Source organism: Adelges cooleyi, unplaced genomic scaffold (genome assembly GCF_023614345.1).
Source record: "Adelges cooleyi isolate 19-005CV unplaced genomic scaffold, UGA_ACOO_1.1 ACOO_flye_CR_arks_rails_tigmint_CR_PRNA_21, whole genome shotgun sequence".
NCBI lineage: Eukaryota > Metazoa > Arthropoda > Insecta > Hemiptera > Adelgidae > Adelges > Adelges cooleyi.
Window position 1 is genome coordinate 13,861,726 of NW_026095871.1, and position 27,772 is coordinate 13,889,497.

Below are 27,772 nucleotides of genomic sequence, written 5' to 3' on the forward strand. Positions count from 1 at the left end.
GACTTTTTGAAAAACGGTGTTTAAAACGCAATGTGTATTGAAATTTTAATTATTATATTAAATTTATAATTTCAATACCTCTTAAGAAAATAAACTACCTACTATGTGTATCAACAGTTACGCCGATAACAGGAAAAATGTTTGGAAATTTTGACAAAAAAGAGGAAAATTTATTTTAAGAATTAGCAGGTGGGTGGTAAAAATAAATAAATACGGAAATGTGGACTAAATAAGTCGTGTCAATGGGTAGATATGTTGAGAGGAGGATTTAGCTGGCCAATATCACTTGCCTTTTTTGAAAGTTAAAGAAGAAAATGAAGGGCACAGGGAAAAAACAGAAGTAGTCACATTATCAAAATTTTTTTTTTCAATTTATGCCATTAATTTTTTTATTTATGTCAACAGATTGTTTAAATAAATACATTTTTGATTACAATAGCATTTAATGTGATTTTTTTTGTTCTTATGTAAGAGGGAGAGGAATTCACGAACTTTGATTTTGCTATACTCTAAAATTTTCATAATGTGACTACTACCGTTTTTTCCCCTGTGCCCCTCAAATATTAAGTTCTACATTGTGGGAGTAAAAAATATTTTATTAACTATATTAACTAGTTAGTTTATTATTAAGTGTTAACAATGTAAGATTACAATTAAGTGTTTAAGTGTAAGAAATACAAAAATAACAATAACTAGAGGTATAAAAATAAAATTTACTTAAGACTATCATGACAAATGTGTAAATAATTGCTTTATTATATTAGTGAAATACATAGAGATTATAATAACAAGAATGCAACACTTAAGAATTTTTAATTGGTTTTAATAATTTCCAAAGATCATCAGTAGTGTAGTAAACTAGGTTTTGTTTAATTTGTATAGGCTTATAAATTAAATATTATTCGTACATTTTAGTTACTCTTCTTCTACTGAAGGTTGATTACGATCATTTTCTGATATTTCAGTCCAATTTGGAGATGGTTCATAAGATGATAGCCAATCAAAATCATTAATAAGTTTCCAATTATTTTTATTTCTATCAAAGGCGGTGCTTTCAAAACATTTTTCAATAGTTGGACTGTTAAGTAGCAAGGGTCCAAAACGTAGATCTTTACAATTTTCTATTATAGCAGTACTAACAACGTAAATATAAAAATCACATAGTTTCGTGTCATGGACTCTTAACTGTTGGGATGCACAAGTGAGTATCGTATTCTTACAGTCATCAACAAAAATTGAAGTGCTTGCAAAAGCAAATATTTTACAATTTTTCAGCGATGACATATGAACAGTACTTGGAATTCCATAAATACAAACTTTACAATTGTCAAGTTTTTCTAAAACTATGTCTTTTGAAAATGTTTGATCTTCTTCGAGTTTAAGAACTTCATTTGAGCGGTTCTTGAAGCCACAATCATCTTTATACACTAATAATTCTCTTACGGGTTCAACATTTACTTCCACTTTTGGCTTTAAAGGTTTAGTTGTACGTTTTCCAAAAGCAAATTTTTTTTTAGGTAGTATTTTATCGTGTAAATTTTCATAATATTTTGTTAATTCTTTAATCTCATTTGAACATTTTTTCATATTATATGATGGCAAGAATACCTTCGAATCATTAACAAATTCTTGGAGTTCATTGATTTTTTTCAGAGTCTCATGAAAGTTATCTTGAATATGCTCGGTTTCAATTTGATTACCTTCGATAGCAGTTAAAATGTTATTAATATCTTTTAATTTATTGCTAAAGACATCATCAAATGATGCTTTTTGACCAATTGAAGATACACTTGTTAACTCCATTGAAATTTCTTAAATTAGTATTACCGTCCACAGGTTTTCATCATTTATACTGGCAATAATAGCATTTTATATTTTATAACAACGAATTACTTTCTGGTTCTACTTACTGAATTATGACATTACGTAACCTCTATTTTGGAAGATTGTTAACTTGCGTGTTTAGTTGTGAAGATTGGGGAATATGACGGCACTTTTTAATTGTTAAACTCAAGAACTCTTCAAATTTATTAAGGGCTAATAAAATAAATAGAACTTAAGCAGCAAACTGACGAATTAAATCCATCGAATTCGGACTCGGATGGCCAAATCGCAAATCTTGCACAGAAGTCAGAACTACTGATAAAATGATAAGAACACGTCTAGTCACATCAGATCTGTATTCTGTTATCTAACTAAAGAATGCATAAATTGCATTTTGCAATCGCATTTCGAATGCTCAATGCTGAGACTATATTGCGACCGTAGTATACTGCAGGCTGCTATTAATTATATTCATTAAAACTTGTGTCATTAACACGATTTAGTTTGTTCGTAAATCATTTGAGCAGCGGAGATAACATATGACCATATGAAAATTGTGAACAGAATTAGCATCTAAAAACATATTATTATAAACAATATTTTATTTAACGATCAACATCAACTAAAATAAATAATTAGTGTTTGTGATTTATAATAGCTATTCTACATATGCTTAATAATAAATAACGATCTGTACCAAAATATCTATTTGTATCTATCAAATGTAGATTTCTACCAATAATAAGTATTATATACATATATTTAAGCATGTAAGTGCAAAAATTACTAAATTGGTAAACTATACTTAATTTTTTACATTATAAAAATTACAAACTTAAAAAATAATGTGTATGATATTTCCATTAAATTATAAATTACGTCATTTATAATATAAAAAACTTACAATATTTAATATTTTCAAAGTTTTCTTATTAGGCTCCATGAGTATAATTTACCACGACAATTTTGTGGGTAAATTCTTTTACTATTAAGTTATCTATATATTATTTTTGTTGTTTCTACAGAAAAATCGTAATCAAACTTCAAAGGCAATTTCCAGTGAAACTTAAATCATTTATATTATTCTTTATGGAATCTCTGCCAGTCCGACCTCTCACCTCTGCGTAAACAAAATAAAATCGAATAGATAACGATTAACGAGCACCTAAGTAGTGTTACCACTAATAAAAAAATATTATATTTCACTTAACTGTAATACAGTATTAGGCATAAATTGAAAAATCTACCTATATAATCTACATTACTGTCGTTAATACAATTGAATAAGACCTAATTTTTCTTAAGCTTCACAAAAAGATAAAACAATCCTATTAAAGTATACACCGAAATCTAATTAAGTTAATCCTGAGTTAATGTTAATTGTCGACTTGGTAGTATACTTATTACATAAAAGCAGGTAAATGCATTTTATCGGCAGAGTAGAACATTCCTTAGCAACTTGGTCTTTTTTTTTCTTAATGACAAGTAACTATTCTTTTACGTATATATTCTCTTAAACTATGTAGAAGTATAAAAAAAATTAATAAAAGGGCCGGATCAACGCCATAGAAAAGTTACACGTGAAGACGATTTTTAAACTTTATATTTAACTCTTTCTATCGCGAAGAAAACAATTTGGACTTATAAATTGTGAAACACGTATAGTTTTATCGGACCCAAAAAACGTACTATAATTATTACTAAGTCATACCTATACGTATTTTTATAAACATTTTTTAATTGGTTTCGAACTTTTCCGTGGTGAAAAACTGAAAATTTCAGTCAAAATTCTCTGAAATGATAAAAGCGAAACGTTTATAGTAGCGGGTAGCCCGTGGGACATGGATCATCAAGGAAATTATTGTAAATTAACCAAATAAAAATAAAAAAAGGTACCACTTACCGAAATCAAGTAATGAACAAGTAACCATGTACCTATCTATATTTATTATTTAATAACTTCGTAGCCCTATGGTAAATCCAAATTCTATATTTCTAACATCTATTCGAATATTTCTTAAAAATGTAAAAATGCCCATATTAAATATTAATTATAACTTGAAATATATATCATTTTGTTTTTTTATTTACAAATTATTAACCAACTTTTCCTAATTTAGTGTTGTAAAAGGTAAAATAACCTATCGTTTTTTATCAATTAGTACTGAAATATTTTTAAGCATTTTACAAAAAAGTCTATTTTGTACTAGAAGCTATGCGACGGTTGACGAATGGTGAAATGTAGATTTTCTCTACCAAAATAACGTGACGATTTTTTTCTATAGATTTTGGAAACAAAATCCGATGACAAGATAATGATTAAACTTTAGCAATTTATAAGTAAGTAAACTGATTAACTACACATGTTAGGTTGTATAGTTATATAGGTTATACAGTAAATACTAAAAAGTATTTTACTTTTTTATAGGTACAGTTATTTTTTTATAGGTACAGTTATTTTTTAAAAGTATTATAGGTTATTTTAGTAAGAAATAAGGTAACTAATATAGTTGCTAGGGAATTTAAATGTTTCATACTTGTCTTGTAATTTGATAATAAAATATTTTAGTATATTAATTATTTTTTTTGTATAACAATTATTCAGGTAAATATCTATCATCTTATTAAAATTTAAACCAATTACGTCAAAAATAGTGTTTAGGTTCTACATCTATATTTTTAGGAACTTTATGTAAACTATGCAATTAAATATCTAAGAGTTAAATAAAAATATTTTTCCAAAATGAGTTAATTTTGAATCATTATATACCTAAATTATAATCTATAATCTTTGTTATTTTTTTGGTAAAAACAAAACTTGTCTAGCGTTTTTAATTTTTGAACTTGAAAACCTATTAAAAAACTTTAAAAAATGTTTAAACCTAAAATAAATGATGTTAAATAATTTATTTTAAAATTATGTCTGTTTTTTAGTATCTGTTAAGTATTTTAATACATTTCAGCTTGTTGACTAAAACTAAAGTTTGGATCTCGATTTACTTCATCTGAAAACGAAAATTGTATTTCTTATTTGGAAATTTGGATGGTTATTCAACTGTATTTCAATGAAAAATGGCTTATAGTACAAAATCAATTAAAGTATATGATTTTAACAGTTCAGATACTGAAAATAATAACACCTTTTTTAAGAGTCGCAATAAAAAACGAAAAACTAAGTCAGAGTTAGATAAAACAACAAGACCATCTTATCTACAATCAATGGAATCTTACAGAAACTTTATGCAAATTAGAAGACAATGTAATGTTTCTACATCAAAATCAAAAATTAAAAAGGAATATTCATCAAAACTTTCAAACACTAATTATAGTTGGCGTGATGTAAAAAAAAATACGTTACCTCAAAAAAATAAACTGGATAATCAGCTTACCAAAATCCATAAGAATGATAAAAACATAAATTTAGACAAACAAGTTGAAGTTATTGTAGAATCGTCATCAGATTCTGATTTTCCTGATTTAAAATATTTGAAATACTACAGAGTGTTTCCTAAAAACAAAACTCTTCTTACTTCTTCGCCAAAAACTAAACTTAAATCAATTGACACTAACTTAACAGTTGCTTCAAGCAAGGAAACTATATTTAAAAAAAATACATCTATAGATTGTAAAACTAGTAATGTATCTAAACAGCATATTAAATCTATTTTAAATGACTGTAGTCTTTCTGATGTCTTAGTTGTTAGAAAAGATTTTGGAGAAAGAGACGATTCAGTTGCATATAATGATTATACAAATTTCAAAGTAAATTCAATAACACCAAATGCTATTCCGTTAAACATAAGTTTAAGTGACTATAGTGTTACTATACCTAAAGAACCTTCAGTAGTGGCTATTAATGTACCAGAGTTATTTGCCAAAGATTCTGATGTTAAACAAAAAAACCAATTGAGTAAACTTAAAGATAAATCCGCAATTACATCTAGACACGCTACTACAGCACCAGAAATCTGTAGAATTAAAAAGTCAAAGAAACGTATAAATAAACCTAGCACACATGTGTTATCATCAAATAATAATTTGAGCATTTTAAAAATTAAAAGACCAACCAGGATGAACAAAAGCAATCAATCTATAAGCGACAAAATGGATATTGGTTTGGAATATAATGTATGTAACGATATGGTAGAATTAGAAAACGGTACTTTAGTACCAGCATTTTTAGCGACCTTAAATCCTAAAATAACAAATAAAACACTTTGTGCATGTGGTATTTCTTCGTCTGAAGTACCTCTCATCTGGACCGAATCTTTTCACGAAATGCTACATAAAAATGTTCATAAGTTAAATTTTAAAGGAAATATACCGAATAATGGAGTTATTAACATTAAGGAAAGTGGATTGTCTTATTTTATTGTCAAAGTAAATGGGAATTTAAAGAATGAAAAACTTGAAACAACCATACAAAATGTAAATGACTTTGTGAATTTGGAATATGGAATACTTGAACAAAACTTCAACGTATCACATTCTGTTTATTTAGCTGTAATACCTAGTTTAAAAGTGATTGGATTTTTAGCAGTAGAGCCGAAATATCATGCGTTTAAATTTGTAGACAATAAACTCACTGAAGATATAGTTCCTATCAAGTTTGGGGTGCTTAAAATTTGGATATCAATCAACTATAGAAGTAAACAAGTAGACACAAATTTAATGAACTTTTTTTTAGAAAGTGAAAAAATTTGTAAAAATGAAATTGCTTTTACATTGTCTGGTTGTGAGGGAGTTGAATTTGTTAAGAGCTTTATTGAAAATGAAAATATACTAATATATACCTAAAACTTACTAATAAAAATTAATAGCAAACTAAAAGTATTTTTAGTTAAATAAAAATATAGATCACTTGATATTACAATTTGTTTGTTAAAAGTTAAACAGTTCTTTAAAGATAAAGAATGTACGTCTTTGTTTTTTATTTATATATAGCTTTCACAAATAGTTTTCATTTATGATGTTTACCTTCTTGCTAGTCACTATTATTTTTTTTTAATTTGTATAAATCAATAAACTAGAATAGTGTTGGTTATTTAAGTAGATAATGTTCAATTGAAATAATTTTAATAATTGCATTATACATTTCTATAATTTACAAAAAAACATTTTTTTTTTTTGTTTAACACATCATTGTAATAAACAAATTTTTTAAATAATTTTAAGGAATTTACTTAAAAAATAAATCATGCTTTAATATATATTACATTGTTTATAACTAATAACTTATTCTCTAGTCAGATATTTACTAACTGTGAACTTAACTATTGTTATTGTATTTTTAAATTATGTAATATAAAAACAATTATATTATATCATTGTATTGTTATTAAATACATACAAATAAAAGTGTAGTTATGAAATATTTTGTAATACATATAATGGAGAGCAACTTTAATTGAACAAATTTGAGAAAAAACACGTAATGAGCAAACTGCAAACCAGGGGTAAAATTTAATTAGAGAATTTAACTACCCTGATATCAAAAAATATATAAGAGGTTGGATGAAAGAAACCAACGAAAATTCTAGCGTAGAAAGTAGAAACTATTTTACAAGTCTATGACTACAAAAGAACGTTTTAAAATCCAATAGTTTTAAAAAATTAGTAATATTACAGTTAAAACAACTTCATAAAGGGAATTAAAATATTTGTACTATCCTTATCAGTTATCTTATCAACACGTTTGCCGGCAAAAGCATACTTTTTAGTATTAAAAATTAAAATACCAATTACCATCGTCCATTAGTATTCTAGTAAGCTTCGCATCATGTTGTTCGTGAACTCGAGTAAGTTAAAATTTTAATTAATATATAGTGGAGCTGAGAGCAATCGCCACACAGTAATTGTTAAACTTTGAAATTGTGTTTTACTTAAAATCTCACCTCGTTCACACTATTTTAATTGGTATTTATAAAATATTATGTACTTTAGTAACTTAAATAAATTACAGGCTCACGTGTATAATAACGTATTTGAAAAGTTTAATATCTGGTGTTAGTTCGTTTAAGAATATTTAAAATGACGTTGAACCGTTATTTGTTATACTTTTCATACATTGGAACTAGATTTCGGTAAGATATTAGATATTTAATAAAAGATTTAAAAATACATATTGTATAACTAACTAAACTTCAAAAGTTGATCTTTGCATTTTAAAATTCAAAGTAATATTCAATTTGGAATTTGTCTACGTTACAAGGCACTCTTTTTTCCCCTTGTTAGTTTGGATTTTGTTTGCTAGGCGAGCAATCATCTAGTGAAAAGAAACCATCATCCCCCTCCCTATCAGGTGATGGACTAACTACCTGTCCCGGATAACGAGTTCGTCTTGTAACAAATTTATGATGGCAGCGTTGGGCTCTCATGATCTGTTAATCTCGCATGATGATGATAATGATTATAAATATCAATTAAAATTGTTTTTTAGGGGTGTACAACGACAATTAACTTATGATATCAAACATAACGATGATCCTTCTTCTATACAAGGATTACTTGAATATGCACTAAAGCAACTAGAACCAAAAAATTATCCTAGGTTACATATATCCAGTCGGTTTGTATTTTCAATTATTAATATTTTAAACATCAATTTGAATCTATTATTCAACAATTTTCTATATGAATGGTACAAAAATTTACTGAAATATGAGAATAAAGTGGAGGGAATCGATGAACAGAAATAGATTAAGAAAATCAGAACTATACAATTTATAATTTAAGTATAAAGATATATGAAGTGAAGAAACTGACCAAGGGAGGTAGTAATCTGATTTAGTTTGTCAGTTACAAGGTTGAAAATATAAAGAAAGTACTTAGATTTAGTTTTGCTAGAATTATACAGTTGTTAAAGACACTTGTAGGCAAAAAAAAATATGGCTGAATAATAAAAAAACGTTTGTTCTTTTTGGTTATATGTTAATAAAAAGTAAATTAATTTAATAATAATTTATTTAAATTAATGAAAAGATAATTATAAAAAAGCTTGATAGAATGAATTATGAACAAGAATATACATACAAAAAAAATATTAATTTTATTATTTCGATACTACTGATTTAACATAAATTAGGTACTCTCGAAATAATAATTAACATTATGTTTGACGGATTTTATTTTTTAGTACTGACCAAGGCGTACATGCTTTTAAGTCATCTGCTCATGTTGACTTAGAATTTAAGTACAACATTCATCCCAATAAGCTTGTCTATCAAGTTAATAACTTTTTGATTAAAGCACAGGTTCCAATTAGGTAAGTTAACAATTTAAAACTGACTATTATCTCAACTACCAAATGTGTCAATTTCATTATCCTTATATTGATAACCTCTGAAAGTGGCGAAACAAAAGGCATCTGAAAATGCCTCATAATAATCCTTTAGACTGTATGGGGCCCATATATTTAAATCAGTTTTCTTTTGAATAATTTATGAATTATAATTTTAAACAATTCATAAATTACAAAGAACTGAAAAATTATGTGTAGTTTTAAAAAAAAATTGGTAAGCACTAGTAAAAAATAATCACTATACATTTAGGTAATCGACATAACATAATAGACAAGTACTAAAACTTTTTGTTTGTTTTATACTGTTTATAATAAAATTAATTATTATTTTTTATATTAAAATTGTATACTTCATTTTTTTATTATTTCTATTTTAGATTAATAGGAGCTCAGTTAGTTTCTAATGAGTTTAATGCCAGAGGGTGTGCTAAATGGAGAAAATATTTATATCGGTTAGCAGTGTTAAAACCTAATAACGAAGAATTGATATCTCAAAGATACGTTTTTCCACTTCCCATAACTGAAGATCGTCGGTGTTTTTTTGTATAGTGAGTATTTAATGAACTTAGTTAGAACACAATATTTATACAAGGTGTATTGCAATGATTTGACAAACAAATTTGTATTTTCAGTGAACCAGATTTTGATTTGGATCTTATGAAAAAAGTTGTACCTTTGTTTATTGGAACAAAAGACTTCAGAACGTTTATGGCAAAACCAAAATTATTTGATAAATCTAAGTAATGTATTTAATTTTTTGGTTATAAATTTTTTTTGTGTTTATTAGTAACAACAGTATTTAGTTAATATAATTTGGAAAATGTGTAAAGTAATGTGTCTTAGTATATTTAATATTACACATTTTTTTCAGTTTTCTTAATATGACTAATACAATAAATAATATTTTGTGAAACTTAGGTTTCTTAAAATTAAATGTTGTATTTTAATTAAATAGATTGACTAACATAAATCCAAATTTCAAACATCTTTACTTACTTCAGACTTTTAAAAAAAATCTTTGATTTGACGCTCAACTAAGAAGTCTATAAAATTATAAATTTTATTTTTTAAGGAAAATAAAGTTGAACTCAAATAATAATTTCTTTTATTATAGGACTGTAGACATTAATTATCATGTATTTATATTATTTGACAGTATAACCACTGTGCGAACATGGAATAGCCTTGATATTGTACCTGGCCGCTCTTTTTACCCCACAGAATTTGACAACTATTTTAACTATTGGGATATTTATATTAATGCAAAATCATTTTTATACAAACAGGTAACATATAAAATAGTATAAATGTGTAATAATAAATAAATAAAATTATGTACACACAATAACACCTAAAGGCTATTCAGTGTAATTTTCATAATTTATACAAAATAGTATAGTGACACTAGAAATATTAATTAACTCATCACAGTTTTTTCGCTGTCACTATAGACAGTTTCACCTGTGGTTTATAGTTACTGAACTAAGAAATATTTATATTTTAGTTTTAGTTGTACAGACTTTATAAAATTAACATTGTTCTAGGTTAGGCGAACTGTTGGTGTACTTTTAGGAGTTGCTCAAAAAAAAATATCATATGATGATGTAAAATACATGTTTGATAATCCATCAAGTAAAAGCTGGAATCCTAAAGCATCTACAGTGCCAAGCTATGGCCTTTATTTGTATGATATTGGTTACGATAAAGTAGATTTAAAAGTGCCAGAACCCGTAATAGAGCTAAAAGAGCAAAATGCAGTCGACAGTGAAGTAGAAAATTGTTTGGAAATAAAGAAGTTGATAGTTAAGCAACGCATAGAAAACAGAAGAGTTGCTCTGAATGCTCGTATTTCTAAATCATTAGAAATAATTAAACGAAATGAGCTTCTTAGATCAAATACGAAGAAAGAAGAAGGATCTAGTAAACGTTGAAACTAAAGTTACTACTGAAAGTGGTAATGTTTTTAGAGAAACAAAATCCAAGGATGGTTTTATAAGTCAATTATTGTTAAATGAACATACATATGGCTATGTTGTTGATACAAAACCCGATTTAGGTATTGGCAAAGTGTTTGAATTTCTATATTTTGGCTCGCAAGATGTTGCTAATGACTTCAATATTTTAAAATCTCTAAAAATTACTGATATTTTAAGCCTAGGTGTACCCGTACCAAAGCATGACGATTATGTCTACACATTTATTGAAATATATGATTTACCTACCTTCGATTTGACAAAAATGTTTGATGAATGCTTTCAATATATTGAAAATATTCGTTTTTCTGGTCGTCGAGTATTTATACATTGTAATGCTGGCATATCAAGATCAGCGTCAATTACCATAGCATATGTCATGAAGTATTTAAACATAAATTTTGATGAAGCCTTCAAGTATGTAAAAGAAAGAAGACGGACTATAAATCCAAATGCTGGTTTTATTAATCAGTTGAAGAAATATAATGCTCAATAATTGATGTAAACATTTCAAGATAATAATTTGTACAAAAAAAAAAACCCCCGCTTAAAAATAAAATCTCATTCATTTTTTACTTAATTTACTGGTTAATTGTATATAATAAATAAAACTAAACCAAATGTAGTTTATTTGTTTATTCTTCTTTAAACTCAAAAATAATTCAATTTAATGATCCATTCATGACAGTGTAAACATTAAAAACCTAAACAAATTATTAATAGAATTAGTATACTTTCAATTTAAATCCAAATATTTCCTAGAAATTACTTATACTTTGTAATTGATATTACTGGATATTAGTTCCTATTCTACCTTCTTCCACAGTTTATTATAAGCATTAAAAACATTAGTATCAATGTCTTATTTAAGTGTTTTCTGATTTGTCTGGAAACATTTTAATATGGCCCCTCCGGCCTCCTGTAAGTAACTTGCTTTGTAAAACAACAAACTATTGTTATGTTAAACATTATATGGATGGCTCTCAAAAGATTTTAAAGTTCAAGTTAACCCCATTATCCGATCATAGGCCAAAGTTTAATGTTTGTTGAAATATAACATTACTTCGTTGGTAGTAATACCAGAAATTTTTCTAAAACTGCCAACTGGTTTACAGTTGTCAGTATCAACTCTGAAGCCTGAGCATTCTGACCATAGGTCCGATCACGGGCCATGACCTTTAGATGATGTTCTAAAAGGGAAGTCATGTGAAAAACAGTTCCCCCTCATTGGTTCTGTATATAAAAGAAAATGTTCTAAGTTTTAACCCTGACGGAAGGCTATGTATTCTGCCAAATTGTCTTCATAGTTCATGGTTTCTATATTCAGGTATGTTAGCTGCTTGTGTTATCAATTTTCACAATATGACAGACGACCGTCATCAATTCTCAAATGACAGCCACATAGGCCATAGCCGCACAAGAACATTACAGTACATTTTTTTTTTGTAAGAAAATTTTCCATTTGGAATTTTTGTATGTTACAGGCATACCTATGTCATGTACACCAAACACCGTAGATATACGTTTAGGCTTATCATTGTCCTTGATTGACGGCCATGTATCAAACTAAATTTTATCCAACTTCTTTGATATTATGCCTTTATCGTACTCCTACTTGCCTGATCTGAACATGAAATGAATAATAATACTATGCTTGTATAGTATTTGTATGACTTTGCTGTTTGTTTTGATAATTTAGTACACAACAAACATGATTCATGAATAGAAACAATTAAAGTTATCATTTTGAAAACATCGAAGATTTTCAACCAGTCGTCTCTAAATCCGTCACTGAAAACAAGAATTGGCAACCTACACTAGGTTAGTATAGTTTATACAAAGTATATTTGTCCATGCGTAAGGTTTGTACTGTCTAATAAAACAATTGCGCATTAGAATTTTGCATTCTCTATACGTTCAACCACTACTTTCGTTTGTTTCAGAATGAAATGGCTACTCTATTAGAAAATTCCAAAAGTATGACTGATTCGGAAACGCATCTCTTGTCGTTTGGTCTAGACAATTTGGAAATTGATCCTACCAGGTAAATATACTATTTTTCTAATTTTGTGTCTATTATAAACATATTTGAAAAACGCAACTCTCCATTTTTAGTCTTTCTCAATCTGTTCATCAATTATATTTTTAATTAAAGTTTGCCTTCAACAGCAAATTGTGTTAATTTTAATGGCTTGATGTGCCTACGAAAAAGTAACAATTATAAGTTTATTCAAACTTCAATATATAAATTACCTATCTACTTTCATTATAATAGTTAACATTATTAAAATATACAAGTTCTCTTTGAGGTAACTTTATTAACCGTCATTCGCTCGCTTGGACGGCAGATTGGCTGTACTTTTGAGTTTTTGCAAACATTTTCCTTAAAAGTCCCGCGGGAGTTGTAGGGGGTCATGTATTATTTTTTATTTATACTTAACCTCTCCTATATCAAGAAAAAGTTTGATCGAACCAGTCCACGATTTAATTTATAATGGTCTTTCTAAAACAAAAATACGCTTAGAAAAACAAAAAAAGTATTAAAAATATAATAGATAAGTAAAAAAAGATCTTATTTTTACACAATTATTTCAATTATTTTGATGACATTCTTTTTTTTTTTCGACATGAATTTTATCTTAAAAAGAAATACGAATCACTACCAATTTTTTTTTTTATTGAGTTACATTCACTTATTCATGATCAGCTTGTTATATTTAAGATAATAGAAACTAATTTTTTGTTCCAAGACTTAAAAATAAACTTTTAATTTTAATATTATGGGGACTATAAATATTTGAATCAACACTGTTGATTGTTGTACGGATTTTTTGAAATTCTGAGTTGTTTATCTAACTTGTATTTTTACAAAACGTTATTACCTTAAAACTGAATAGCTTGGGACATATTTTAAATAACTAGTTAGGTTAAATCTATTTAAAAATAGACTTGTATATTTTATTTTAGAACTCACAAGTATCAAGGAAATAACACAGAAAAAGATAATGATAACAAAGAACCATATCAGTCAGAATGTGTCATATGTCGTTGTATGAAAACTCAATCACTCAATTGTGTTTATCCTCAAAAGCAAAACTCCGAACCAGCTTCAAAAGAATGTATTCTAAGGCCACCTAAACTAAATAGGGTAGAAAGATGCAAACAACAATATGCTGCAGCATCTCCTGTTCCTATCAATCGAAAACAACGGAAACATTCAAATCGTAAATGGCCTAGCAACGATGAGTTATTATCTGAATTGTCATTGAACAACAATAATAATAACAATGAGTGTACTAATATAATACCTTGTAGCGATGATGTTACTATTGACGAGTTAGCTAGTTACTTTGAAGATTTAGTACACATTCCTAAAAAAATGTCAGATATGGCGGAACTGATGTACAATTAACATTATGTACCAATAATTTATTAGTACGTATACAATTTTATAAATACAAACAAACTTATTGGTATTGTTATTTTGTTTTATATATTTTTTCTTAATTACCTAGGTAAAATTGCTAAAAATTTGTATATTAAATATTTAGTTTGTTAAAATGTATTGTTATATTTTAAATATATTTTTTATGCCGTCTAAACAAACAAACTTTTTGGGTATATTTTATAGACTCTATTGTTAATTATCAGTAATATAAACCGTATATTATAATAAGCAATTTATTTAGATATTTTTTATTGTTTTTCAAAAAATAAATTTATTTATATCATTAGTTAATAATTCTTTATAAAAATTGTTATAATAGCATACCCTAGTAGTCAAGTATTTGTATTCGGCATGTTTTATTTAAATAATTTGGTATTAGATGAAATATAATTTTTAAAAAATGTATATGTTTACTAAATTATTTTAATAATAAATACCTATTATGTTTTATTTTAAATTATTTTTGGTGAATTATAAAAATAAGTTAATCAAGTTTTACTTTAAATCAAATTTATGTTGCAATTTCTGAGCGGTATGTACACTTGTTAATTTTAAAAATTCTAAGTTTATTTGTTTGTGAAATTTAAATGTGGATAGTCTTTCAATTAAAATATATAACATAATGTGTACATATTTCTTGTTCTACATTTATCATTATTTCTTTCAAAATAGATGATTTTATTTAGCCACTCTTCATTGGTAAGGTTTTCTTTGAGGTTTATTGTGTAATTTGTAAAGATTATCAAGATTTTTTTATAGAAGTATGGTTTGAAAAATTAATGGTTAAAATTGAATTGTTACTCAAATACAACATAAATGTAAACTGTAGATTACTACTAAATTAATAAGTTTAAAAATCACTCATAAGGACTGAACTATAAAAACTTACAGAATATAATGACCGTGGGTTTAAACAAAAATAAACATTTATTGAAACTAAATTCTTTAAAATCAATCATTGTTTATTGGAACAGCTTAATAATTTTTCTGTTTTGCTTTTCGAACTATTTGCACATCCTTTTCCACAACAGCCATTAGCTGGTCGATAATTTGGTGTCCACGCTCCTAAGCTATTGTTACTGTAATAGTCCATCGGATAACTTTCTTTGTCATTGAAATCAATTTGACCCAATGCTACAGCGCCTTCATATGGTGACAAAAATGGTTTTTCAAATGCTGTGCCCCAATCAATTGACAAACGAGGACACGCTATCTGAATCCACGCATCTACCGAGTTGCCAAAACAAGAAAGTTTTTGTGGAAATATTTCTGATAAAAGAATAGTTACACTTTTTTTTGATAACGATTCTATTTGATCCTAAAACGGCATTACAAAAAACAATTATTTAACATTTTTTATACAGATGTAGATTTAAATTTTCATAAATAGTTAAAGTTTAATAGTTATACATAGCTCACAGTAACAAAACATTTGTATGATTTTGCTATAATGAGATTTGTTAAGAAGAAAGAAATATTTATGCATATTTAAGTAATCTATAATGTTAACTTACATGAAAATAATTCAGTACTTTAGTGCTTCCTTGTCTACCAAGAGTACCCAAAATCAATCCAATTGTATTGGCATCTTTAGCTTTTTCAATGGCATTACATCGATTTTTTTTCATAATATCATGCTCGTAATATTCTCTAGTCATTTTTTTCTCATACGGATCATATCTAAAGTTTAATAAATACAGTCAATTACAAAAAAATTAACACTAAAAATACCATTCCAATAAAATTTCGTATTAAGTCTATATTCCCTCCAACTGGGGCTCAAACGGTTGCAGATTTGTTATTTTTTATATAGCTGGCTGCCGACCTAATGCTCTCCCCAAAAGATCCCTACAAACACTTGCCTGCCTGGAGAAACAAACCACCAGTAGCTGAGATTCAAACTGGCAATCTTGCATTATTACACTGCAGCCTTATCTCACTTAGCCTTTAGCTTATAAAAATATATAAAATGCTTACCTATATGCTTCAAGAAAAGGGTTAGCAATCATTATAGATTCTAAATGGAAACGTCCATCACCTAGATATATCAGACAATCAGCATCAGTGACTTTTGGAGAGGTACATCCTAGAATTTCTCCAGGCGATAATGGTTTTTCTTGAGGAACTTTAACATTATACCTATAAATAAAAATATTCACATAATTTTTTTTTAACAGAATAAGTTCAAATAAAAACATTTTAAACTATAAATGTTTACTATTACTTCCATAAAATCGTGGTACAGAAATAACTGTGGTACCTTAACTTAAACCACAATAGTAAATGTTTTTTTCTTCTATTCCTTAGATTTTAGAATATATTATTCACTAATTAGTAATTAGGTACCATATGGTTTTAAAATTGCAATTTACCCATCAAATTTAAGACGATTTATCAGTCCTTGCAAAGTAGTTACAAATTGAACAGTGCTTACAAACAATAATCTCTGTTGCTTTGTAAAGTTTAGCTTGACTGTCTCAACTAGATGAATAGCATCAACCTTAATATCTACAAAAACATATAATACTTTTACTCCTTCAGTCTGATCGACTGGTATCAGACAACTATGTCCATAATGAACAAGCAAATCAACACCGAGGGCATTGGCGGTAAAATCATCAACGCAACAAGCTCCATATGTTACATCACCCATAATCACAGTGTCAGCTTTGGTAAATCGTTCAATTATGTCGCATAATTGTATTGCAAACATAGTTAAACCTTCCGGCATTTGTAATGCAACTCGTTTGGCTTGCATTTGTCTTAAACGCCATATCGTCTTGGGCAATTCAAAATTATAGTTAGATGGTAATGACTGTGTGGCTGCAATTAATTCTGGATCATTGATAATTTCATCTGGTATTTTATTCAGTACTTTAGCAGATGGTCGAAACACCTTTCGATCTGTATTTGCCTTGACGACTACTGCATCTGACATGGTTCAGCTGTACAGTATAACGTTAAAATAACAGGGAAAATGCAAATTTTCAAAATAAAATTATTTTTTTGTTATAAATACTAAAATTTGTTTATAACAGTATTTTGATTTATATAATAAAAATTCACTATTAAGTATTTACTTTTTCAATAAAACAAAAAGCACACATGTAATGTGTGATAACTGATAGCCATAGATAAGACTCATAGACCTCATATAGCCGCTGTATACTAATAGTTTTATTTTTGGCGGGGAGAGTAAAATTTTTATATTTGAATAAATCTATTAAAAATATATTTATATATAATATACCACAATATTAACACCACAGAAATCTTAATATCTTATTGTTATTTTCATTAAAGATCCATTCAGTAACATTTTATTATATTTAATATTTAAAAGACAATGGGTACTGTAAATGTCGTCAACTAAACTCTGTACAGATCAAACAAAGATTAGAATTGATAAGCTTAAATGTATGAGGAATACCCATCAGCTTTTAGCTCCACTTTTACCTTTTAGCTACACTAAACTATTACATTATTGAAAAAGTATATTACCAACAATGCAGTATAAAAAATTATCAAATCAACATTTGGCTGTATTCTACAAGTTACGACCCTCCAATATCAACATAACAATATTCTAAACAGTTCCTAAAAATCGTTATCTTAATATATCCAGTTTCCTATATCATTAAAATCCTATTTTAAATAATACAATTTTTATAGAAGAATACACTATACACAATACTCTGATCGACATAAAAATAGACTCGCCAAGCTATTAATATAAATTAAAAAGCATCAATTCAATGAAAAACTTTCTACTGTTAATAATAATTTAATAATCAATTTAAAGCAACACAAATTTATTACAGATTAACCACAGATATGTCCAAAAACAAAATATAATAATAAAATGTTAAACAATAAAAACTAAATAAAGTAATTCAAGGAACCAGAGTAGTAATATTATCAAACAATCCCAGAAGTTATATAATTATGGTTTTGTTTAACGGGAATACTATAATTACAATTAGAAGTATATGGATGATGAATTTGTACGTTATTTATGTAATTCAAGTATGCATACTTATTCGACAAATATACTAGTTAAAAACTTATAGTACTAAAGGAATATAACTAAAACATTAAAATGATTACTTAAAGATCATAATAAAGATTGTGCTATTTTTTTTTTATTAAATATTTATCTTTAAAAGGTTATAATTAGTGATTTTCCAAACATAAATTACATGAAAATAATATTTTTAGACAAAATTATGTCGGTTCGCACTACATTTTTGATACAAGTGATTTTAATTGAATTGCAGTTAAAATAAGATCACAATTCAAATTGAGAGTTCCAATGAAATTCACAAAATGAAATTTCCACACTTTTAAACTTTGTCGTCTGAAAAAAATTAATGTTTTATGAATTTGTAAAAAGAATGGAATAATTTTATTCACGTACCATGATACCACCATTTGGTTTTTTTAGGATTTTTATTGCAAGTTTTTATGTAAAAACTATTGTCAGGAGGTCTTTTCTGAAAGAAAAAAATGTATTAGAAACTCTTTACATTTCAGAGACTAACAGTCAAGTTATATCTAAACCGTTGAATTGAATACAATAACCTACAAGTAAGTTTAATAACAATGACATATACAGTAATAGATAAATGGGTAATTTTATAAATATAAAATAGTTAATGTAACATTTTATAAGTACAGTTTTGTGGTATTTGGACAGAAGAGAATATTAAAACTATAATGTACATGTAACATGTAAAATTTAAATGTTAATGAAAATTTTTGATGTTGTGGCCAAATTTTCATTAGTTGTACAATAATAACCTATTATTAATATTATTTCATTTATTTATATATAATATAAACCTTTTACTATTATATGCTTATTCGTTGTTTAAATGTTTACATCCCATTTAAGAATGGAAGAAAAACCACTTGACTAAGATAATATTAGGTTATATTTTAGATTACTTATTGAAGTGCATTGGCCATTGCAAAATAAAACGCTTGTATATTACGTATAAAATATTACCTTTTCCTGGCAGCTGCTTAACATGGAAATTATTGAGAGGCATACAGACTGAACCGATAAAGCAGGTGACCAGTCATCAGTTAGAATTGATAAACAAATATGTCCATTACTATAGACATGCGGATGTATTGGAATGTTTTGGCCCACAAACGTCACCTTTTTGTAAATAAATCAATGTAATTGTATGTAAGAATAAACTTAATTGCTAATCTTATAGTTTACCTCTGGAGACTCAAATGGATAGCTGTTACCGAATTTAAATTGTAATTGAAATTGTTCTCCATCATACAAAGTACCTTCTGCACCTTGCATATTAATAGTCCAACTAACATAACATATTAACTATTACTTAAAAACATTATTAATTTTAAATAACACAATAATAACTATTTCTTAAACTATTAAAAATTAACAATTACATAAAGAATCAATTTTAATAGATGTATTTTAATAGATTTCAATAACCTTTTTTAATTCAGTGAATTAATATAAAATACTATGTACTAAGAAGATAAGAAGAATTGAAGATTGTTTTTTTTTATAATTGACCGATGGAATTTGATCATAATTATTAATTAAAATTACTAGACCACTAACACATTAAGATTTTGTTCAGCTTGATCAGCATCAACAACCATTCCTGGGGGTGGCTCTTTAACAAGTGAAACAAGCTCTTTATGAAGTCGTTTCTGTTGAACAAAAATAAATCATTTCACATGATTTTAATATTTACAATAAGTTAAAAATTGAGTACGCACTTCGGATGGTGTTTTCCCAGCCATTTTATGAATAGTAACTATAAAAATATGACTGTTTTATTTATAATATTATTATAAAATTGTTCATTATTGAAATTTATTAGATCATTAAAAGAACACGTGAATAATCGAAATTAATGAGTTGTAACGTCATAGTAATATACAATTTAATAGTAGAGAATAATTTAAAAAAAAATTAATTTTCGTGTTTCGTTTTTAAAAAGTCTATTTCATTTCGGATATTATAATTTATAATAGGTAAAATAACAAAGAATAATCTTGTCTCTTATCACAACTCGCAGAGTGCATTTTGCTCGATTTTCCTATTTTGACACCCCAGCTGATCATTTTTACTATGGAAAAAAAACTCAAGAAAATATTTTGTACAGCAGCTGTAGTAAGATAATCACGATAAAATTATATTTCTTTTTTTTCAACTTCCACAAATGTGTTCAAATAAAATTGAGAAATTAACAACAGTAGCAACTTATGGGCACAAGTTTGTACAATGTTTTAAGTTTTTTAATTTTTTCATCTCGTTTTAATTTTTTTATGCGATTTTCAATCATCACAATCTTATACATTTAGCCTGATAGGAGAAATCGATAAAAATCGTCTTCGGTTTTTCTTCCATGCGCATGGATATTGGATAACTTTGAGTTTTAGCATGCAATCCACTTGTCAGGAATTATTACGGTCTCCGGCACTTCTTGATTCTCGAATCTCCGTAGACACTAGACTGTAGATTCACTGACTTATTACTCTATTTAGTATTTTAGTCCCTGTAGTCCGTTGACCGTTCCCTTTCGACTTTGCCGTAGTGTTAATTCGGTCACTCGCTTATCGTATAGCGTTAAGTTTAATGCCCAGGATTGACTACCCACCAGATTACTAGTTACAAGACTTGGGCCTTGGCTATTGTTCCGAATCGCTTGGTAAGTTTGTGGTTGCACCCACGTATATGTTACTTAGTACGCGTTAATTTTTTTACCAACAGTTAAATAGCTATCGTTAGTTAATATTTTTTCATCATACAAAATTAACCAAACCAATCGGGGTTTTGTGGTAATTTTCAAATATCATTAATCCATTGCATAATGCCATCTAGCATTTTCACGATTACTTCATTACCCAAGACTTTAAGCAACTAATATAATATAGGCGTCTGGCATTTAGCTATATCTTTTTTTAAATGACCTCTGAACCGACATTTTTGGCTCGAGTGAATCAACTTTTAAATATACTGCTTGCCCAAAGTAATTATACAGTTTTTAGTTTATGTAGGTACATTATGTTTATCGTATCACATCAACCTTTCAAAATCATCTTGGTGTTACAAAGCCTTCATAATACAGTTTGGTGAAGTTCAGAAATTTTTCTATTTTTATTGTTCACTACAATTGCCTAAGAAAATTGTGCATGTACTGTGTATCCAATTCTTTCACTGTCGTTCAACGATTAGAAAAATAATTGCACTAGCTGTATAAGTTCCAAACACGAGCATAAAAACATTTAAAAATTTTACATTTAAGATACAAGATTACTCAGTTGTAATAAATTGATGATTATTTCATTGGCTTGCATTGTAAATCTTCAATTATTTTCCACCTTTCTCCATATGGATGTATTTTTGTACAGGGTGTCATGTAGAGTTCTACCGAGCTTCAAATGAGGCATTCAGGATGCTCTATGGGTACAATAAATGGTATTCATTTTTTTTTTTTTAATTTTAAAATTATTTAAAATAGAACTGTATCTCATTAAAAAATTGTCTTACGAAAAAAATAATGTCAGATTTAAAATCGGGAGAAAAAATCTTGTTGAATTGATATGTAACACGATTTTTTTGGTATCTGGCCACTTTGCGTCCACCAAGTGGCCGGCATGTGACTAAAACCAACATATGGCATGCGACACATAATTTAATATAAAATAATTCTAACGACTATGAATTGAGAATAAAATTCTAACTGTTGATGATGTGTCCCTTACCATATTATGTTGGTTTCGGTCACATGCCGGCCACTCAGTGGCTACTTGGTGGCAAATGTGGCCAGATACCAAAAAATCGTGTTACATATCAATTCAACAAGATTTTTTCTCCCAATATTAGATCTGACATTATTTTTTTCGTAAGACAATTTATTGATGAGATACGAGTTCTATTTTAAATAATTTTAAAATTAAAAAAAAATTAATACCATTTATTGTACCCATAGAGCATCCTGAATGTCTCATTTGAAGCTCGGTAGAACTTTACATGACACCTGTATATATTTTACATATTTCACCATTGTGCATGTATTAAACTATCTTAAAAATTAACTATGGATTCAATAATTATGTGATTCCTATAAAGAACTTTAATGAAATTAGTTTAAAACCCTAAACTAAAAAATTTAATTGTAAGTTATGGTTATCACTTACAGTGTATTGTTTTTAAAATGGAGTTGGATATTTATATTATTTAACATTATCATTACCCATAACTAAATTAGTAAAATTGCAGTTTTTAAATTGAAATAAAAATATTAATTTTTATCTTATTGTATAAACAAAAATGTTTTATTAAAATTTCTTTAAATTGTTTTTACATCAAAAGACTTTGGTGTGATTTAATTTAGGCAAAGTTGTTGTGACGGCTGATCGAGTACTATTGTTTATGCACCATGAAAATCTGGTCAGTTCAACATACATTTAATTATCCATGGGAAACAGTGGTACAAGCAGCATGGAACAAATACCCTAATCCAATGAATACAGCTGTTCTGGGTATAGACGTCATTGATCGACAGGTAATAAATGGAGAATTACATTCACATCGGCTAGTAACCACTCGCTGGACACTACCAAACTGGGCTTACGCGCTAATGGGTCCAATTAGTACATTTTATGCTAGTGAGTATTCCAAAGTCAATCGAGATCGAAGACTATTGAAGTTAGAAAGTCGAAACTTATCACTGGGACAATATGTAATAGTTCGTGAAAAACTAACATATAAGCCACATCCAGATGATCCACATAAAACATTGCTCAAACAGACAGCTTATGTTACCGTAGAAGGGCTACCATGTAGTGGATATATAGAAAATATTCTTACTAATAAGATTTCAGGCAACGCAGCTAAAGGACGACAAGCTATTGAATGGGTAATTGAAAAATTCCAGCAAAAACAACCTATGTAAAGAGAATGAAATTAAACTTGTCAGTTTTATTTATATTGTATGATCAGATTGGACTTTTGGTTGTACTGAATCGGCCATAATATTAAAAATTCCTATTTTATATATTATTATTATTATTACAATTTTTTTTATATTGTATAATAAAAATGGGAATGTGTTATGAAATTTGTATTAAAATATGTAGATTGTTACAAAAAATGATTAAAATTTAGATAACTTTAATATTTTGTTTTTATTTCTCAGCTTTTTAGTTATCCTAATGAATAGAGTATTTTATGGAAAAAAATAATTAATCATTATATACAAAAATCAATACAAATTTACTGTGAAAAGACATTTTCAAATTATTTAGGTCTGTTGTAACTTGTATAATTTTATTATGAGGTTGAAATTAATAAATTAATACAATTGTTTCGAAACAATAGTTTAAAAAGAGTTAAATAAATAAATATTTAATAGCTTAATTTTACGTGTTCAAATTTTTAATAATGTAAGCAAAAAATATAGTGGTATTTTTAGGTAAACATGACATTTACTGTTATAAAGTTAAATGTTACATATAGAATTTATAGATATCTAAAACTATGCTACTATAGGCCAACTAAAAAAAAAAAACTAGATCCTACAAAATATGAAGTTTTGTGTTTTTAAATTGTACTCCTGAAGCTAAGATATAATTCACAAAAAATAATGTTAATTTTATAGCGTGGAGAAGATTGTTGGTTTTAGTTTAATAGTTAAATAAAGGTCATATCAATTAAATAATAATGTGTTATAATTTTGTATGGAACTAGTTATATGAATGGATCATTCTGTGATGTAAAATAGTTAATTAAGATATAGAAAGCTTATTATTAGACTGGTAGAGGTAATTAGTAAATACAAAAATTATATAGAATTTGACTTAGATAACTGTTATTTATTAGATAAGTATTTGACGTAACTTCATGTTTGTTGAGCTTTTATTCAATGTGTAATTCATTTGATAAATTTCTTCATCTATATAAAACCCACAGCTAATTTATATTTATTAAATATAATTGACCATTAAAGTATTCTATTTGCCGCCTAATTGAGCACTACGTTTTTAAATTATTCAGTATTTTCGAATAACTCTTCTATCCCTGTTGTCAATTGAGATCAATTAACTTTCTCATTCAGCGAAGCAAAAAATAAAATTAAAACTAAAAAACAATCAATATGGAATTTAATGAAGGTGATATGATGCTTTGGTTTCAGTCGTGTAAAATACTTGCACTATGGACGACGAAAAGGATATAGGAAGCAGTTGGCCATTAAAAGAAAATAACACAGAACATATTATTCAACCAGATTTGCTGTGCCATCATGCCATCGCAACTGACACTCAAATAATAAGTAATTTACATTTAAGTTTAAATGAATCTATGCATAGCAATACATCTAGTAAGCAATCTAAAGATGAATGTGCGTTTTTGACAAACAATCTACAAAGTGTGCACTTGACTCGTGATAATCCAACTTCAATCAATTTACCATCAAGACGACGTCATTTAATTCCTGTAAATAATAGAGCTGAAGACTATAGCTATGAATCAAGCTCTGATAGTGAATTTAGTGACAATCCTGACAAATTTCTAAATATTGATCTTGGAACAAGAACAATTCCTGAACTTACAGCTGAAGAAGAACTCAAAGAAGAGCGTAGCTGGAGGTCTTGTACGGTAACTGGAATTATTAGTAAAATTGATATGAAAGTAATAGAACCATATAAATGCGTTTTATCACATGGTGGATACATGACGGCTGGTTCACATAATGCTATTATTATTTTTAGTGCTTGCTACTTACCACATCGTAATCGTGTTGATTACAACTATGTAATGAATAACTTATTTGCTTATGTCATTTCGACTTTGGATCAGCTGGTTACTGAAGATTATGTCTTAGTATATTTACAAGGAGGTACTTCTAAAGATTGTGTTCCTAGTTTCTCTTGGTTAAAACGCTGTTATAAAATGATTGATAGGAAATTAAGAAAAAATTTGAAATTTTTATACATGGTCCATCCTACATTTTGGTTAAAAACTCTTGTTTTAATGATCAAGCCTTTTGTAAGTTCTAAATTTGGTAATAAAATTCACTTTGTCAACAGTTTAGATGAACTCTATGAAAGTGTTCCTGTAGAAAGAGCCAGTATACCAGATAAAGTTAAACAATTTGATAGTACTAAATCAATTCCTAATAAATAAATAATATTCACGAATGGTACATTAAATAATAGGACGTCAAATATTTAGTACAATCATTTTTGTTTTTAAATTATCTATTTTTAGTAAAAACGTACGATTTAATAATAAAAAAAAATAGTACCCGTTTTTAATAACTTTGTGTTAATAGTATTTAAAATTATGTAGTCTAAATATTGACTCCAAAATTATTCTTAAGGTGCACCGTGCCAGTTATTTATTATGGGGAAAAAGATGAGCAACATGTAACATGAATTATTCTAAGAGGCATTTCAACCATGCCAACTACCACATTTTTTATGTGTTTCATTAGTACATCAAAAGTTTGATTAAAAATAATTTTACATCATAAATACAGTTTCTCACTTATAATATCAAGTTAGTTTAAATAAACCCTTATTTTAGTATTTTTAATAGGTATTCATAGCTTCAAGTATTGTAATTTTGAAATCAGTGACAGAAGTGGATATCCACTTCTGTCACTGATTTCAAAGTTTTATGAACGACAAAAAAGAAAAATGAAAGTCCGACTCTGGAATATATTTTAGAATACAAAAATTGAATGACAATTTAATTAAAGAAAATGTACACTAAGAGTTTAAATAATTATATTTTAATAAGAAAATATTTGGCCATACAATTCTGAAAACCTCTTTATCTCGGCATCAATTAAAAATTATTTTAATACTTATATTTCGTATTGTGTTAAAATCAAACATACTACCTCAAGTATCAAGTTCTATTAGGTACAGTATAGTTTTATTTGATAACAATGATTAAAATGAAAATATTTTTGAAATTAAATCTTGAAGCAGGAAATTTAGTATTGGAAAATATGTGTTTACAAATTCAACTTATTTAATTCATTGAAAACCAGATAGTAAGAAATAAATAATAATATGTAAAACATCATAATTAAGAAACACTTAAAAGAAGAATATCATGATAAAAGTATAATATAATTAGGTGTTGTATTTTTTCCCACTAATTAGGCAAATCAAGATCCTCATTTAAAATTATACATTTTTTAAGTATTACTAGGTACTGTAACATCTGTTGTTTATTATTTAGTGTAACTGAAAAATATGAATGTATCCATGATTCCTTTTTATTTGTAAATACTGTAATTAATTTAATTATAAATAGTAAATCTTTTTCTTTTCCTTCACCTTTATGTCAACAATTTGGGGTTGGCCACCGTTGTCCTGAACTTCAACATGTCACTTATAGTCCTCATATAATTCTCAATCACATTCAACTACCTCTTTTCTTTCCAGGTTTTATTTTTAAAACCATTCTTACTGCTTCCGATTCCTCTCTCCTCATAACATGACCAAATCATCTCTGTATATTTTCTTTCATTCAGACCGAGATGGTTTAGGCAATTAAAAAATAAATCTTAATTTAAATTATTTAAAGAAGTCAATTTTTTTTCTTTAAAGTATAAGTTATTTAAATAGTCAATATTGTTAATTAAAAATTACGATTATACTATATTATGAAATAGTCATATTGTGCCTTTTAAAATATACACACAAAGTAAACTCGTATACTATTATAATATACTCATTACTTTATAATCAGTATTAAATTTGTACCAATTTTTGTTTTACTTTAAAATGCTTGTTCTTATATTAGTATTTTATTCTTATTATTTCATATTTTATCTAGTCTAAGTAAAATTTAGTTGTAACTATATTATGTTGTCTTCATAAAAACCTTCAATATTAAGACCAAGACTGTTATCAAATAATTTAATTAATATACTTTTAATTAGTGACACACAATTGGTTATAATTTTATATCAATAAATAAATTATTATTATTATTTAAAAAAAATTGTTGTTCAAGTATGGTATATTATATTGTGAATGTTTTTATATATTTCTATAAATAGGCATACATCTTTTTACTGAGTACCACATTATGTATTACAAGTTATATGTAGTGAAGGTAAATATTATCCATAGTTATTGCAGAATATCATTGAACATGAATAGTGTAATTAATTTTGAATTCAAAATTTCTACTTAAAAATAAAATACAGG

General features: G+C 27.1%; 7 protein-coding genes across 12 annotated transcripts; 4 read left to right on the forward strand and 3 right to left on the reverse strand.

The window, feature by feature from the left end:
- Nucleotides 1–628: 628 nt before the first annotated feature.
- LOC126835017 (tubulin-specific chaperone C-like) lies at nt 629–2,957 on the reverse strand. The gene is made up of 2 exons (XM_050567289.1): nt 2,729–2,957; nt 629–2,397 (listed from the first exon to the last, which is right to left on the reverse strand). Exon 2 carries the CDS (start codon nt 1,801–1,803, stop codon nt 916–918), a length of 888 nt encoding a protein of 295 aa, XP_050423246.1. The 5' UTR covers nt 1,804–2,397; nt 2,729–2,957; the 3' UTR covers nt 629–915.
- On the forward strand, nt 2,852–6,721 carry LOC126835014 (uncharacterized). 3 transcript variants are annotated; one of them, XM_050567285.1, is made up of 3 exons: nt 2,852–3,955; nt 4,035–4,164; nt 4,788–6,721. In XM_050567285.1, the coding sequence occupies exon 3, from the start codon at nt 4,897–4,899 to the stop codon at nt 6,619–6,621; it is 1,725 nt and encodes a 574-aa protein (XP_050423242.1). In that variant the 5' UTR covers nt 2,852–3,955; nt 4,035–4,164; nt 4,788–4,896; the 3' UTR covers nt 6,622–6,721. The 3 variants fall into 3 exon arrangements, with proteins under 3 accessions (XP_050423242.1, XP_050423243.1, XP_050423241.1); XM_050567286.1 differs by having other exon boundaries at nt 4,038–4,164; XM_050567284.1 differs by having other exon boundaries at nt 2,852–4,164.
- Nucleotides 6,722–7,528: 807 nt separating this feature from the next.
- On the forward strand, nt 7,529–11,165 carry LOC126835016 (tRNA pseudouridine synthase-like 1). Its single transcript, XM_050567288.1, has 8 exons — nt 7,529–7,622; nt 7,787–7,907; nt 8,264–8,392; nt 8,960–9,088; nt 9,502–9,672; nt 9,757–9,864; nt 10,281–10,410; nt 10,669–11,165. The coding sequence occupies exons 2-8, from the start codon at nt 7,855–7,857 to the stop codon at nt 11,053–11,055; spliced, it is 1,107 nt and encodes a 368-aa protein (XP_050423245.1). The 5' UTR covers nt 7,529–7,622; nt 7,787–7,854; the 3' UTR covers nt 11,056–11,165.
- A 1,576-nt stretch (nt 11,166–12,741) lies between these two features.
- Nucleotides 12,742–14,780, forward strand: LOC126834789 (uncharacterized). 2 transcript variants are annotated; one of them, XM_050566963.1, is made up of 3 exons: nt 12,742–12,959; nt 13,041–13,141; nt 14,065–14,780. In XM_050566963.1, exons 1-3 carry the CDS (start codon nt 12,951–12,953, stop codon nt 14,507–14,509), a joined length of 555 nt encoding a protein of 184 aa, XP_050422920.1. In that variant the 5' UTR covers nt 12,742–12,950; the 3' UTR covers nt 14,510–14,780. The 2 variants fall into 2 exon arrangements, with proteins under 2 accessions (XP_050422920.1, XP_050422921.1); XM_050566964.1 differs by having other exon boundaries at nt 12,745–12,918; nt 14,065–14,776.
- Nucleotides 14,781–15,453: 673 nt separating this feature from the next.
- Nucleotides 15,454–17,666, reverse strand: LOC126834785 (2-(3-amino-3-carboxypropyl)histidine synthase subunit 1). Its single transcript, XM_050566955.1, has 4 exons — nt 16,918–17,666; nt 16,523–16,684; nt 16,060–16,225; nt 15,454–15,863 (listed from the first exon to the last, which is right to left on the reverse strand). Exons 1-4 carry the CDS (start codon nt 17,481–17,483, stop codon nt 15,501–15,503), a joined length of 1,257 nt encoding a protein of 418 aa, XP_050422912.1. The 5' UTR covers nt 17,484–17,666; the 3' UTR covers nt 15,454–15,500.
- Nucleotides 17,667–18,386: 720 nt separating this feature from the next.
- Nucleotides 18,387–20,577, reverse strand: LOC126834790 (ubiquitin-conjugating enzyme E2 W). Its single transcript, XM_050566965.1, has 6 exons — nt 20,312–20,577; nt 20,151–20,242; nt 19,776–19,878; nt 19,554–19,709; nt 18,963–19,038; nt 18,387–18,902 (listed from the first exon to the last, which is right to left on the reverse strand). The coding sequence occupies exons 1-6, from the start codon at nt 20,333–20,335 to the stop codon at nt 18,889–18,891; spliced, it is 465 nt and encodes a 154-aa protein (XP_050422922.1). The 5' UTR covers nt 20,336–20,577; the 3' UTR covers nt 18,387–18,888.
- A 171-nt stretch (nt 20,578–20,748) lies between these two features.
- LOC126834787 (protein slowmo-like) lies at nt 20,749–27,381 on the forward strand. 3 transcript variants are annotated; one of them, XM_050566957.1, is made up of 2 exons: nt 20,749–21,246; nt 24,736–27,381. In XM_050566957.1, exon 2 carries the CDS (start codon nt 24,756–24,758, stop codon nt 25,725–25,727), a length of 972 nt encoding a protein of 323 aa, XP_050422914.1. In that variant the 5' UTR covers nt 20,749–21,246; nt 24,736–24,755; the 3' UTR covers nt 25,728–27,381. The 3 variants fall into 3 exon arrangements, with proteins under 3 accessions (XP_050422914.1, XP_050422917.1, XP_050422916.1); XM_050566960.1 differs by lacking the exon at nt 24,736–27,381 and adding an exon at nt 22,914–23,718 and having other exon boundaries at nt 20,904–21,246; XM_050566959.1 differs by lacking the exon at nt 24,736–27,381 and adding an exon at nt 22,936–23,718 and having other exon boundaries at nt 20,933–21,246.
- The last annotated feature ends 391 nt before the right edge of the window (nt 27,382–27,772 follow it).

What these genes read in the sequence shown, in the direction of transcription:
- LOC126834787 (XM_050566957.1), top strand. Translation starts at nt 24,756, where the DNA reads ATGGACGACGAAAAGGATATAGGAAGCAGTTGGCCATTAAAAGAAAAT.
- LOC126834790 (XM_050566965.1), bottom strand. Translation starts at nt 20,335, where the DNA reads ATGGCTGGGAAAACACCATCCGAA. An exon ending in CTGGGAAAACACCATCCGAA is followed by an intron (nt 20,243 to 20,311) that starts GTGCGTACTCAA and finishes TTTGTTCAACAG; the next exon opens with AAACGACTTCATAAAGAGCT. An exon ending in ATCCATTTGAGTCTCCAGAG is followed by an intron (nt 19,710 to 19,775) that starts GTAAACTATAAG and finishes ATTTACAAAAAG; the next exon opens with GTGACGTTTGTGGGCCAAAA.
- LOC126835017 (XM_050567289.1), bottom strand. Translation starts at nt 1,803, where the DNA reads ATGGAGTTAACAAGTGTATCTTCAATTGGTCAAAAAGCATCATTTGAT.
- LOC126834785 (XM_050566955.1), bottom strand. Translation starts at nt 17,483, where the DNA reads ATGTCAGATGCAGTAGTCGTCAAGGCAAATACAGATCGAAAGGTGTTT. An exon ending in AATCGTCTTAAATTTGATGG is followed by an intron (nt 16,685 to 16,917) that starts GTAAATTGCAAT and finishes TTTTATTTATAG; the next exon opens with GTATAATGTTAAAGTTCCTC. An exon ending in CCTTTTCTTGAAGCATATAG is followed by an intron (nt 16,226 to 16,522) that starts GTAAGCATTTTA and finishes ATTAAACTTTAG; the next exon opens with ATATGATCCGTATGAGAAAA.
- LOC126834789 (XM_050566963.1), top strand. An exon ending in TTGGAAATTGATCCTACCAG is followed by an intron (nt 13,142 to 14,064) that starts GTAAATATACTA and finishes ATTTTATTTTAG; the next exon opens with AACTCACAAGTATCAAGGAA.
- LOC126835016 (XM_050567288.1), top strand. Translation starts at nt 7,855, where the DNA reads ATGACGTTGAACCGTTATTTGTTATACTTTTCATACATTGGAACTAGA. An exon ending in AGGTTACATATATCCAGTCG is followed by an intron (nt 8,393 to 8,959) that starts GTTTGTATTTTC and finishes TTTATTTTTTAG; the next exon opens with TACTGACCAAGGCGTACATG. An exon ending in AAAGCACAGGTTCCAATTAG is followed by an intron (nt 9,089 to 9,501) that starts GTAAGTTAACAA and finishes TTTCTATTTTAG; the next exon opens with ATTAATAGGAGCTCAGTTAG.
- LOC126835014 (XM_050567284.1), top strand. Translation starts at nt 4,897, where the DNA reads ATGGCTTATAGTACAAAATCAATTAAAGTATATGATTTTAACAGTTCA.